Source organism: Labrus mixtus, chromosome 4 (genome assembly GCF_963584025.1).
Source record: "Labrus mixtus chromosome 4, fLabMix1.1, whole genome shotgun sequence".
NCBI classification, from domain to species: Eukaryota; Metazoa; Chordata; class Actinopteri; order Labriformes; family Labridae; genus Labrus; species Labrus mixtus.
Genome location: NC_083615.1, coordinates 23,395,881 through 23,409,534, shown reverse-complemented (window position 1 = coordinate 23,409,534; position 13,654 = coordinate 23,395,881). Strand labels below are relative to the sequence as shown.

The 13,654-nt window shown below is 41.1% G+C and overlaps 1 protein-coding gene across 4 annotated transcripts in view; it reads left to right on the top strand.

The window, feature by feature from the left end:
* The first annotated feature begins 2,353 nt into the window (after positions 1-2,353).
* dusp8a (dual specificity phosphatase 8a) overlaps positions 2,354-13,654 on the top strand; it is a 42,815-nt gene continuing 31,514 nt past the window's right edge. The window contains exons 1-2 of one of the 4 annotated variants that reach the window (XM_061036481.1): positions 2,354-2,541; positions 8,733-9,139. In XM_061036481.1, coding sequence (XP_060892464.1) covers positions 8,903-9,139 — 237 coding nt within the window. In that variant the 5' untranslated portion in view covers positions 2,354-2,541; positions 8,733-8,902. Of the gene's footprint in view, positions 2,542-2,667; positions 2,821-4,581; positions 4,671-6,146; positions 6,295-8,732; positions 9,140-13,654 lie in introns of those variants that run through there. The other 3 variants (XM_061036480.1, XM_061036483.1, XM_061036482.1) reach the window with 3 other exon arrangements.

The window sequence follows — 13,654 nt, the reverse complement described above, 5'->3', positions numbered from 1 at the left end:
TGAGTCGTAAGTCTACTAATTGTTCAAAGAATAATAAAAAGGTTTTAAGTCAAAGTTCAACCAGGGTAAGGCCTTTATTAGGATATATGTGCTCTCATGTGGATCGAGGGACATTTCATAAACATTTCGATGGAGGACCCAGGTATGTCTCAGTATAACTTTGAAAAATGTTAGTTTTCAGCAATCAAGCGGGAATAGACCCTACCATCAATTCTAAAATCAGTCAAATCATTTATATCTAAGTCCCAAGACATCAATAACTTATTGTTGGATTTAAATGTTGTATTCGTGGCAGTTACTATAGAAAACCGACAGAATCTTGTCATAGGCGAAGTAAGCCTGATTGACTTTGTGTTTGTTTACATTATTTTTGTGTTCACTCTTTGATTTCATTTTATTTCAGTATAATGTTTGTTAAATAACTACTCGTACTGTTGTATTATGGGGTTGTTAAAGAGCATTCAAAAGAAGAAAAGAGGAAAAGAACTTGAGCATAAATATGAAAGTTGGTGTTTTGGAAATGCAAAATATAAAGTTTGTAATATCCCTTTACGTGCTCATTTGTATGTTGATATTATTTTTAAGCATATTTTGAATACTTCGCCAATTGAGTCATTTTGCAATTCAATATGGTTAAAATATAATATCTTAATTAGCTTCTGAACATAATATCATATCAATTATTTTTATTTTTTCAATACTTTTATTTTATAATCATAAATAAATGGCACCTTATGGCAAAGTTATATTATCAGGGCTGCAAAAACTTTACATTTTCCATCTTTATTCTCAACTAAGTTAGCCAACTGTTTTTTGGCTGTAGCCTAACGTTAACTGTTCGAGTCTGTGGTGCAAATATTATTTAATTTATTTCTTGTGTTTGTAGTTTGTCAGTTTCAGCTTGTTGAATGAGTAGTACATTTGAGAAACATTGTCCTTAAAACCATCAAAGAAACTGAAAAAAAACCCATCAAAGTGACTGTATTATAGCCTACTGTACACATCAGCATAGGTCTGGGATAACACTGTCAGACAGTCTCACAAAAGGTCACACACATCAGACACAAAATGGCATTTGTAAAAATTAATTAGGCTAATACAAGATGTTTTCAACCAACATATGTATGTAATATATATGTATGTACATATAATAATGAATGTAATGAAAAAACCCATGATGGTCAAATGTAATATTCTTATCCCCAAAGAGCATTTTTTAGTATGGCCAGCAGTGACCAAATAAATAAAAGGCACACAATGAACAATAAAAAATGTATAGTTATCACATTAGGTTATTTATAGGACTAATCTATAGCAAAGGATAACAACAGGTTTTAAATGTATATTTCTCCTGCATCTTTTGAAAATGTATCTGCAGCCTGAGGATGAAACCAAGAACTCTTTATACACCTGCACACCTTGACATATGACCCCTGAGTCTGCTATAGCTTTTAAGGCTGTGACCTGTGCAAACAAAGTCGACCTGTGAAAGTCAATAGAGATTCAACAAAAGAAGAATGAAAACCGTTTCTCAAGTATTATCAAAAGTAAAAGTTAATGAAAGAACATGCACTGAGGGTTTTTACTCAACCACATGAAGCTCAAAGGTCAGCATGACATCTAGGCTAAGTCAACAGCTTTATCTTTTATCAGCACAGGAGAGATGGCCTAGATTCTTCCTAAATTTTAATGCAACTGTCCATCCATTAAAAAAAAGCTTTATAATGTGACTGATGGTTATGCATGTTTGTTCGACAAAACTCTGTACTCATTTGGATTAAATAGCATTTTTGTTGTTTAAGAAAAACTAATAGGGTTATTTATAGAGCAGCATTGTAATTATCTGTTGTTTAAAAAGCATAGGCCTAGATTAAGTGCAATATCACAATTTATTTGCTTAACTATATATTTCTTTAACCCTTTTCTTAGCTCTTTTTCTTTTGCCCTGTTTCTTCCCTTTTTGTAACCACATTTTATTACATGCATCTCTGCCACTGGTTAGTGGCTATGGAAAATCTGTCACTGCGCCATTCATAAACGCGTCTCCTTTAAATAGCCGGACTGTCCCTTTAATCCACGGATCAGACCGCCGACGTCACTCAACCCCTGAGCCGCCTGCGCTGATTGGCTGAAGGTGACGTCAACCTAGCAAAATTTTTTTCTTTTCTCCCTGCTGAACCATGACCTCATCGCTTTAGTTCAAGACAGTGCTGAAGTGCACCTTCTGTAACTAACCCCCCTTCCTCCCAAACACACTTACACACTACCTGTTTTAGACTAAACCTAGCCTAGCAAAGTTAATCTATCCCCCATCACGACACAACCACGTATCCCAGCCAGATGAACGACTGAAGGAGCGGGTTTACAGCCTATCACCGCGCTTTCATGTCTCGTTTGTTCCTGGCGCTGTCATCCTCTGTCAGCTGTCCTGTCCCCCGACACACAGACAGGTAAACACCGGCCAGCCCCATGAAGACACGGCCGCTGCCCCCACACACATGGAGGACACACAGCTGAATAACAGACAGGACGGAACGAGAGGTGAGTGTTAAGTGTGTGTGTGTGTGTTAAACGAAATTATGTTAACAAGTGCGTTGCTACCATGCACTGTTGCTACCCACAGAGCTAGCTTAAGTCAGCAGCGGTTCCTTGCTATCTGCGCTCTTGCCCCCCCCCCCTGCTGCGGCGAGTCTGTAAGCGCGCACTCACCCCCTCCTCTATGTGCGCGTCAGTCTTATAATGGAAATTAAACCCGTCTATTGAAGTTATCGATTGTGTTATCTCGACAACTGTCTGATATTTCACTTTCGTCTGTTCAAGGTGGGTAAAATCTCTCATTATTTTGCGGGCAGCAGCTTTTCATCATCTTAGGCTGCGCGATCAATGGTTCATTTTCGCATGCGGACATATCCACGCGTCACAACAACACGGGGCAGGTTTTGCACTCAAACAATAAGATGTTACCATTTCATTTATTCATGCTCATGATGGTACCTATTTAAAGGCAATAGCCACCGTATGCATTGGGTTTTCGTCTTATTTTAAATGTAGGTCGGTTTATTATAGTGCGGTACGACAGCGCACCCTCCATCATTGTTATTAACGTTATCAAATACGACACAGTGTCCTATTTATTTCCTTGTGCGCCCCATGTCTTTATTTTTTTCTAATTTCTCGATAAACATTTTCTTCATTGTTATTCAAATTCTATTTATAGGCTACATGGTGTATTTTATTTCTGGTATCATTGTTATTCTTTGCCACAGTATCCATGTCATGATTATTGTTGTGGTAGAGTCCGGGGTAGCCCCACTTTGTTATTCGACCCCGCAATTTGCAGCAGCCAACAGGGAGGGTATTGATCTAAGGGCATCAGAAGGCTTTATACCTGGTTGTGTTGTTTACAGTATGGTGATGCTTCTGCTGCACCAGAGCCAATAACCAGATACAGATTTTTCAAACGCATGTTCTCTGCAGCAGCACCACTCATGTTGAATCATTCCAATGTTTGCCATTTCTGTGAAAAGCCCAGGCTTTTCACTCTACTGACCATGTTTGTGATTAACACATTTAGCCTTCTATTTATATTCAGATGTTGCTTATCAACCTCATGTTACAAGCATCCATATAAAGTATTTTTTCGATGGTTTAAAGATTAGTTCAGTTTGGTTATTATTGTACAGTAGAAGCAGTAACATGACATGTAAGCCTCCTAGTTTTCAGAATAAGTGAAGACTCTGCTGTAAAGCTGAAACAAACTTTTAGTTTACCGACAGAAAATTTATGTGGAACAAATTTTCACATTTGATTATCCCTTAGAAAAATGCGAAACACCCTTTAACTCCTACCATGCATGTGGATTTGCTGCGTGTCTTATGCGATCATAAACTGAATATCTTGCACTGTAAGTCTGACCAAACAGGACATTTATAAAATGGCAGAACAATCAGAAATTTGAAATAGAAATTGAGACAGATATTCCTACTCAGACTTTAGAGCATAGAAAGTCTGTTAGTAAAGAAATAATTTAACTAAATAAATGGTTCTTCAAGTTTTCTTAATTTTAGAGAGATAAGGTCTACTTAGAGTTACAAAAACAATCCAAAAATAGGTTTGATATCAGATTGGTTGTTTAGTAATCATTAACCCAGCAACATTTTGAAGCCAAATAGGATCTATTACTCCGGTTAAAAATTCTTTACTATGAATTTGTTTTCTGCTTTAGCCTGGTGTCGATTGTGTTGGCCTGAGGCCATTGTTGTGATGGCATCTACCACACAAACAATCCTAAGAGACAGCATGTAAACACACGTGCATGCAAACTTTTAGTGCATGATAGTGCCTGTGGCTCAGAGTAAAGGCCAAGAGACAACTGAACTGATGATGTCATTGTTTGTGGTCTAAACAAACAAGGCATGCCTGTCTTTGTATGAAGTTAAGAACAGCTTTTTATCAGTGTAGTCAGGGCTCTGGCCACAGGTGACGTTATTCAGGGAGTAAATGAATGACCTGGATGGTATTACATCAGCACTGGTCGCCCTCCAGGTGCTCTCTTTGGGTTTGTCTCTCCCTGATGTCTGATTTGACGTTTTAGAGTTGAGCAATCATACTTAGCTCATGCTTTTGCATTAATATTTCTGCAGTGGATTATTCACTGTATGAAGACAAAGGTCATTCCTCATCTTTGTCTTACTGACCTATAGAAATATTTTTTGTTATCAGTCTCTGTTATCAGCTGTAAAGAGAGTGACTGTAAAGTCTGTTGATGATTAGTGGGACTGTATTCTACTTTCTACTTTAAGGCAGTGAAACTCTGGGATTTCCTCTTTTCTCATTAATTTTAGAAAAAGCTGTTTTTTAACATACATATTTCTAAAACTGTATTTATTAAAAAATTATGTTCATATCAGGTCAGTTGAGAAGAGCTGTTGGTCAACAAAAACGTTTTTTTTCTGGCTAAAAATCTTTAAAAGGTTGCAGAAGGAAGAAAGTTGCAGATATATCAATATAGCATATATTGATATATATATATATTTCATGTTTAAGCTCTTTGCAAGTGCTTGTGATTGTAATGACGCACACAACTTAGAGTTTGATCACTTCAGAGGCACTGCAGGTTAGTTAAGTTATTCAAATTCCCCAGCAATGTAAAAGAAGATCTTTCATAATGGACCAGTTGATCTGGTTCTACTACCTTCAGCCAGAAGTGAAGGTGCACTGCTGTAGTACTAGAAAATTTAGGAGGTGCTCAACCTTGTTCGCCAACATGCTTTGACTACGTTTGTAGAAATGGGGATGGAGTGAAGTTCTACCAACTGAGGACAGATATAAACAAAGTTCTGCTGAATAAGCTGCAGATAGAGTTGAGTGGTTCGGACCATACGACCATTATTTAAAAGAAGCCTAATAAATTCAATGTAATGTAATGAATCTATGAAGTTTATGCAATGTAGTGCTGTCAGTTTAAGCTCTCTCAACACTCCTGATCCAGCGTCATCAAGAGTAGCATCCCATCACCATCACCCTCCCTGTGCCCCCTTCTCACCCCAACCGAGCTGTTTCTATGGCAACAACAGAATCTGCTCTGGGCCTGTACACACTGCCTCTGTCTCCTCGCTTTCTCTCCTCTCAGCTTGTTTTGCTCTGTGCAGCCTCAGCCTCACAGCGAGCTCCTGGCTGCCGCCTATTTTAGTCTAAGGAGTGTGTTTGTTTATGCTCCCTATTGTTCCCGGCTGGATGCAAGATGGAGGAAGAAAGATGGTTTTGCATTAAAAGGGTTGTGGTTGTGATGCAGAGTAAAAAATACTGAGGTTTGAGCTACCTCTCTGTATTACTTATTGTCTTTTACGGTATCTCTTCCATATTTTGATATTTCTTCATATCTTGTTTCCTTTTTTGGAGCAACTTCTCCTATTATCCACTCTCCTCATCCCTCCTCTTGTCCACACAAACAAGATCCACTGTGAGTGATGTTGCCGTAGGATGAATGTCTTGTACCAAGATGCAGAGCACCCAGTGTCTCCCTCTCACTAACGCTACACATGTAAACCTGCACACTCCTCCCCTCCCCATCCTCGTTCACTGCACAAGCAAGAAAGAGAGTGATAGAGGACGACGGAGGGATTCGGAGTAAAAAAGTGAGAGTAGCTGGGCGGGTGAGAGAGCGGTCGCCATTAGACATTGGCGTCAGATGTTGTGCTCAGCAGCAAGGAAACAGGAAAAGAGAAAGTAATATTCACACTCCTGGAAGCTGTGTTGATAGCTGCTCGCCTAAAGGGCTCGGCACCAAATAAGGTATGTTATAGCAGGTGACGGGGCAGGTCATAATGTGGCGGGGAGACGTTTGTGGGAAGGGGCAGCAGTACTGCAGCTATGCTATTCAGTATTTCAGCAGAATGGCTGAAAGGGGAAATGTCACGATGCCAGTTAACATATATGTTGTTGCGTTGCTGCATGCTACTTAATAATGCTGTCCTTTTCACAGAAATTCTCTTTCTATCATTAGGATGATAAAGACAGATCTAATCAACTGGATACAATGTATTTGACAGTGTTGCTTTCTTAATTAAAGCTGCATTACGTTTGTGCACAGTTCTGTGTATACTATCTTTAGTATAAATTATACATTTCATTTGACCATGATTTGTCCCTTGTGTCTGCACACCCACTGATACAGCAGCAGGTTGTGTTTACAGTACAGGCAGTTGCTGTCTATATGAAGAGGATGCTCTATGTTCCTGCGCTGCTGCTCTTGCATCAGGAAGGTTGCCATGCAGCAGCAGTATGTATACATCTATGTTCAGGCTTGGCCTGCAGCCTGTAGGCAAGATGGCAGATTTTTATAAAAAAAAAAAAAAAAAGATGCATGACTTTTACTGTTATGTATTCGTTAGTCAAATTTTACAGGATATGTTCTACTCAGCATCCAGGTCTTTGTTTAGTGCTAATATCTGCAAGTTAGCAATTTCACTTTCCTAGCCTCTTCCTTCCTTCTTTTCAAGCAGTCTATGTCCTCCAGGCCCCTTTCCCCATCATTTTCTACTCCCTTACCTTGAGCTGGATGAGTTGCTAGGCTGTAATGATCCTTACTAAATAACAACCTTTATAAACTTCTCACTCCTCACTCCTCACCCCTCACCCCTCACTCCTCACCCCTCACTCCTCACCCCTCACTCCTCACTCCTCACCCCTCACCCCTCACTCCTCACTCCTCGCCTCTCGCTCCTCGCCCCTCGCTCCTCGTTCCTCCCTCTCCATCAGCACCGCTGGTGTTAGGGAGCACAGGTGAAAAGTTACAGAACAAAGCCACCTGGTCATCCCTTGGGACACTAGTAAGAAGACGGTTGAACTCCATGACTCCTCTCTCAGTCTCTGTTTTCTTGCCCACTTTCTCACTCGGGTTTTAATTAACCTGCTACAGTTCCTGGTAGCCTATATTAATTGATAACCTATGTTGTTTTTTTCAATTAACTTTTCTCCTTTTTGCTAGAATGATGTGTGTTTCTGTTGTTAAGATTTCTCACTTTGCTATCTGTTTTTGCATCTCTGTTAGGTCTGTCCGTCCTATACTGTCCCTTTTCAACCAAGCTTGTATACCTCCATTTAGTGTTTGGGGTAAATGAGAGGAGGTCCATCTATTTTTCATGACACCGCGTGCCTGTAGATGAATAAAACAACACGACTGCATTCAAATTCTGACCTTCTCACTTGTCGCATGACACCTGGATGACCAGAGAGCTGGTCCTCAATCCAAACAGGGTTTTAATAATACTGTGAGTTCTTTAAAAAATGGATCTGTGGCTTTATGTAACAGTCAGATATAGCCTAGCACACCTTTTCTCCCACTCACATGGCCAGTTATTGATCTTTCAGCCCTGATAAATGATTGGATGTGTGTGTCTCTCACGTTAAATGTACAGACTCTGTGGTTTTGAACGTGAGCATGGAGGAGATCTGAGTGATTAGTTGTGATAGATAGGAGGCAGTTCATCAAGTTTATGGATGGCTCTCTGTAAAACACACACACACATTCTCTCACACACACACACACACACACACACACACACATACACAGGATGTCACACAGGCTGTTTGCCTGTGTCCAGACCTGCTCTCTGAATTCCCCCGGCTTAATTTATCTCCCTCAGTTTCCTGTTTCATGAGCTACCCCACAAGAGACCCTCCATCAACAACTACCAACCTTCACACACACTTAACGTAGACACACGCACATTTTATATTGTGTTGCATGTCTAGCTTAAGTCTTTGGCTTTTATTTGGATGTGTGACATTGCTTCAGATCTCAACAGTGATAAATCCTGATGGAGCATCCAGTTGGCTTTTAAGCCTTTAAATAACTTTTATATTCATGGGTACCATTGTGACTATTTTTAACTTTAAAGGTGCTCAAAGCAGCCAATAAAAGATGATACAGATGCATAAAAATACACTCTGCACCTGACTGTTGTTTGGATAATATTTGGAAATGATCTGTCACTGTTGCTTGGCAGCAGTAGGGATGAAGTGATCATATTTTATTTGTATTTTTTTTATTTGCCTTTGCTTGAGTTGACTAAAACTTGAGGCCAAGAAGTGATCTTACTCTGGACGTCTAATCATTTCTGTCTCAAACTTGCAAAGGGAGTTGCAAATATCACTTCAATTAAAATGCATTATCATTTGATTTTAATTGTATTATTTTTTTTTTTTTTCTGTCTTTGTCTGTTTTTCAGGCACCATGAATCTCTCAGTGCCTGCTCCGGTGACAGCCCTACTCCACTGACCTCACCTCCTCTTCCTCCCCACCTACTCCCTCACCTTTACCTCTCACAGCTTCCCCTCTTCCTAACCACTCCAATCCGTTACTACCTCACGTCTTTGACCACTGCGACTCTACAACATCATGGCAGGTGAGAAAGGGCCAACCAAGCGGAGCACCATGGACATCAAGCGCCTGGCGAGCCTGATTCAGAGAGGGACGGGCCGTTTGCTGGTGATTGACAGCAGGACGTTTTCTGAGTACAACGGGTCACACGTGCAAGGTGCAGTCAACGTTTGCTGCTCCAAGCTAGTGAAGAGGCGGCTGCAGCAGGACAAAGTGTCGGTCACTGAGCTGCTGCAACCCAATGGCAAAGTGAAGGTGAGTGAGAGCTCAGCAGATGTGATGATTAACGCTTCTGAGTGGTGGGAGATGATTCAAGTGATTAGAGAGACTTTGTTTAAGGTTTTAGAAGTCATTCAAATTGTTAGAAAAAAATATATACACTCTGTTTTAGTTTTCTGCTAAGATAAGCAAAGTGGCTTCTAGTTAAGGCCTTATATCGACAGTGGGAACAATACGCTCATCTACCTCTCCCAGTTTCTTTCATGCTTGATGTTTTTTATTATGTTGCTTTGTCTGTTGACTATGAAACGGCATCAATTGATAGCTTAATTTGAAAGTATATGGGGCGCTAAATAATATTTAGTCATTTCAAGATTTTCCTGTGATATGCACTGTTCAAATACAATCCTAGTGCAAACATAGGTTCATGGCTTAAAATAGTGCATTTACACTACAGTGCAGTTGGACAAGTCAGCATTACCACACCTTTCTGCAGAATCAGACCAGTAATGCAAAACATGGATTCAACAAGGACTTATCTGACAAGATATTCTGTTGAGGTCTTCTTTAAATGGACACTGGATTGCTCCGAAATATTTTTAACCCACAGTGCCTGTATGTGAATGAAAGTGGGGATACATTCTTTCTCAGAAGGGAGCTAGGTGATGCAAGTTAGAGCTAAAACTTTCCTCAAAAACAAGGTCTCAGATTCAAGTTTCCCAGTCAACAGTCATTCACCCTGCTGAAGTGTCCTTGAGCAGGCCCTTACTTCAAACACCTACATGGCTGTCCCTGAGCACTTCCAATAGCTTGACCCATGAACTGATCTGGATCTAGATCGCCCTCAGTTCTATAGTCCGAGCCTGCAGCACATCAGTGGGTGCTAATTTTGGCGGGCAGGCGGACATACTGTATGTTTGTTGCTTATCAGCGTCCCTGAAATTGGATCCTCACTTTTTCCATGACTTCTCTTGCGAATATGACAGCCTTTTTTCCATGGCCCGTCCACCAGTGGCATGCTGACTCCTGTATTTTTAGTCGCTGTGTGAAACTGTAGGAACTCTGAGAGGGGAAACCTAAGCAGAGGAGGGGGGTGGATGTGTGTTTTATGTGTGGGAGTTGTTTTGTGCTCTCATGTACTGAAGCCTGTGCATGCATCACCTAACAGAGACATATTAACAAAGCGGTGGAGATGACACATGAAATTCTTTTTCCTGGTTGCACTCTTTCTCAGAATGCTATTTTTAAGCCCTTAAATTAACTTTAAACCATGGTACGCCCAGGGCACTAAAGCGTTGTTTCACATAGGCCGATGAAACGTAACAGGATTGGATTTTTTTTGTAGGTGTGACACACTTTAATGGTAGTACATAAAGTGCTGTTGTTTTTGTTTTTATTCTTTTACTTCCTTGTTACTAGGAGCATGTAAGTCACTTTGGCCCCAAACACATTTCAGTTTGTTGAACTTACATGTTATAATACAATTTATTACCTGCTTACATTTTATGCCCCATTTACTGTCAGACTTTGAGTTAGAGAGAACAGACTTAGTCTATACTTTCATTTAATGCAGAGCTACAGAACTTCAATTATCAAAAACACACCCTGCACACCAAATTAGAGATAATTATACATTATTGCTTCGGATTATTGCTTTGCGGCTCCTGTTGGATCATTCCAGTTACATCTTGTAGGTGACTGACACTTTCCTTATGGTCAGGCGGTAAATGAAGGAGAACTGTGTTTTTATTTTACTTCAAATGTCAAATGACCTTCAGTTCAGCTAATAGCGTCTGTATAATTGCTAAGTTGGCTTAGAGTCTTTATGCTTCTGCTTTTTCTCACTGACTCTCTGTTACAACAATTAGTTTAAATTCAGCTTCATTGCAAAGGCTTCTGGCAGTCAACCCACATACCTTGCTTTTCTTCTCACTCAAAATTAACGGCTATTAACTGGACAAGGATCTTGTATAACACCTCTTGTTTTAGTGCATTCTGCCTGTCCGAAGGCCACACAGGAGATCCTGGGTCTCATGACTCATTATGACCAAAAGATCCAGTTCTGCTCAGATAATGGTTTCATTTTTGTTGATGCATGAGCTACTATTGCCATTTCTAGATTTACACACTGAAAAAATAGACTTAACTAAAGAGGATGGAGGTTGAAAAAACTGGCGATGAGAGCTGTGAAGTCTGAGAAATTTTGGTTCTTCCAAAGTCTTTGAGTTTCATTATTTCAGTCAGTGCATCCTGCCTGTGTGTGTTTTATGCTGGGTCTATTGGATCTATCTCGGTGTGGGGTCCTAAGGTTGGCAGGTCTCATACTGTGGCCCCCCATTAAGCCACGTTTCCTCCTGATTCCTCTCACTTTCTATCTCCTGACGGTGCTGTCTTCTGTCAACCAAAGCCTGCAGCTTCCCACCATGCATCCATTCCTTCTTCATTTATTCCTATTCCTCTCCTCTTCCTCCGCCCGATGGCTGGTTTGTTACCATCCATTCCCCACCCCCAGTAAAGAGGATAAGGCTTGCGATTAATGCTAGGCTGGATAAAGCTGAAACTAACCGTGTGAGAGAGGAGGGCCTGACAGACCCAGACTCCTTTGTTATTGGCTAAGCATGACATCATCCCTTTTGTGCGGCCACTGGCAGGCCGCGGGCTGGGCACGTGCAGACTAGCTGTGTGGTGTCAAAGCCAGCTCCCAACTAACCCCCACGTCCCCAATCCCCATGCACACAAACACACACTCACACGCACACTTTCTCTACCCCCCACATTGCTCTGAGCATCACCAGGAGCTGCCTCGGCCAACCAAGACAGAAAAGGACACCATTGTGGCTCTTTGTTGGGGAAGTGAATGCAGGAAGCGGGAGAGCAGCACTGAGGGTATTCATGGATGGGCTGCCTTGCCTCGCCTCCTCCCTGGCTGTCTCCCGCCTCATATCCCATTGAGCACTAATAGCCTACATCCCCCAAGGCTCTGCACTCACCCTCTTTCATAGCGCCCAACGCTTCAGTTAACCAGGCTGAATGAACATCCATGACCAACACAGCAGAAATCAAAATGGTGTCCTCTTTCTTCTCCCTTTCACATCCCATTCCATCATATGCTCTTTATTTATGCCCTCTCTCTTAATGTGGGTCAGGTGGAGCTGGATACAGTAGGTTAGGTGGTGGTGGACCTCTGCTGGTTGAGAGATGGCACAGGCTTATTGGGGAACAGGGCTTCCTCGTGTCTTTTCTGACTGGCTGGAGGGCAGGCGGCTGGTTTCTTGGCTTAAACCCGGCTAATCCTCGCTGCCGGGGCCGGGACAGCCGGTCGGCCGGGCCTGACAGATGGACCAGAGGTTTTCACAACCCGAGAAGTGCCATCTCTCTCCTGTATGGAGACCAGTCCTCTGTTGAATGAAATTCAGCAGCCTCGATACTGACATCTATCATACTAGCTGTTTGTGGAAGTCTAGTTGTTTAGTTGTAGTCTTGTTGTTTCTTGTGGCAGAGGACACAAAATGAGCCATAAACTTGCCTTAAATTTGGAAACTTGATGTGAACTAAAAAAACTTAAAAAATCAGCATACTGCCATGTCATTAAGTGGATCTGGTTTTCTTGTTTTTTTAAATTATTATTTTTGGGCTTTTCATGCATTTATTGAGATAGGACAGTGGACAGAGTCAAAAACTGGAGAGAGAGAGAGAAAGTGGGAATGACGTGTGGGAATAAAGGAGCATCAAGATTAGAGGACCCCCCCCCCCCCCCCCCCCCCCGGTTTTATTCTTTTCTTTTTTTTACCAATGTCCTTGCAAATGTTGTACGTTGATATTGATGATTTACTGCTCAATTGTTTTTATTTTAAATTAATACTTTTTAAGGTCTTTGCTGCTGGTTTAATAAAATGGCTGTTCTAACTTGTTTTTGTTGTTTCTGTTCTTTTATTCTATCTAGTGAAAAATTATGTTTATTGAAAACAATATCCTCAGATTGTCAAAGATCATTGATGGTTTCAAAGAATTCTATTTGAATGCAGTTGTACTGTTTCTCTGTATACAGTTAATTACTTGCATTGTTGTTGACATTAAAGTCCTGCATCTGTGATTACATTGACATATATCTTCTAGTGTTGTACTATACTTACATATTAGTCCTGTCAATGAACAGTAGCTCCATTATTGTTGTTGGGTACTGTGTAATGGACATGTAGCAGCAGAGAGATCCTGGTGCTGGCTCCTTGATCTCGTCTGTGATCTTAATTGGTTGGACTGGCAGAGTGCCCTGCTGCGTAGCACAGTGGGAGACTGCACGTGACCAGTTAATGCATTTAAGCAATAAAGAAGCTCCATCAATTCCACTCATGACGCACCACATGCTGTGTTTTCCTCCTGAGAAGTGTATTATGATACATGATGGGTAATTCACGGATCATTTTGAAGACCTGAGGGCAGGAAGTCCCGGGATTGTGAAAAAAGGCAAAATTATTTAGTAATGTATGTGTGAGGCGCAGAGCAAAGACCCTGTTTGCCATGTCTTTGGAAAACACCTTCCAGTTTTTGTTC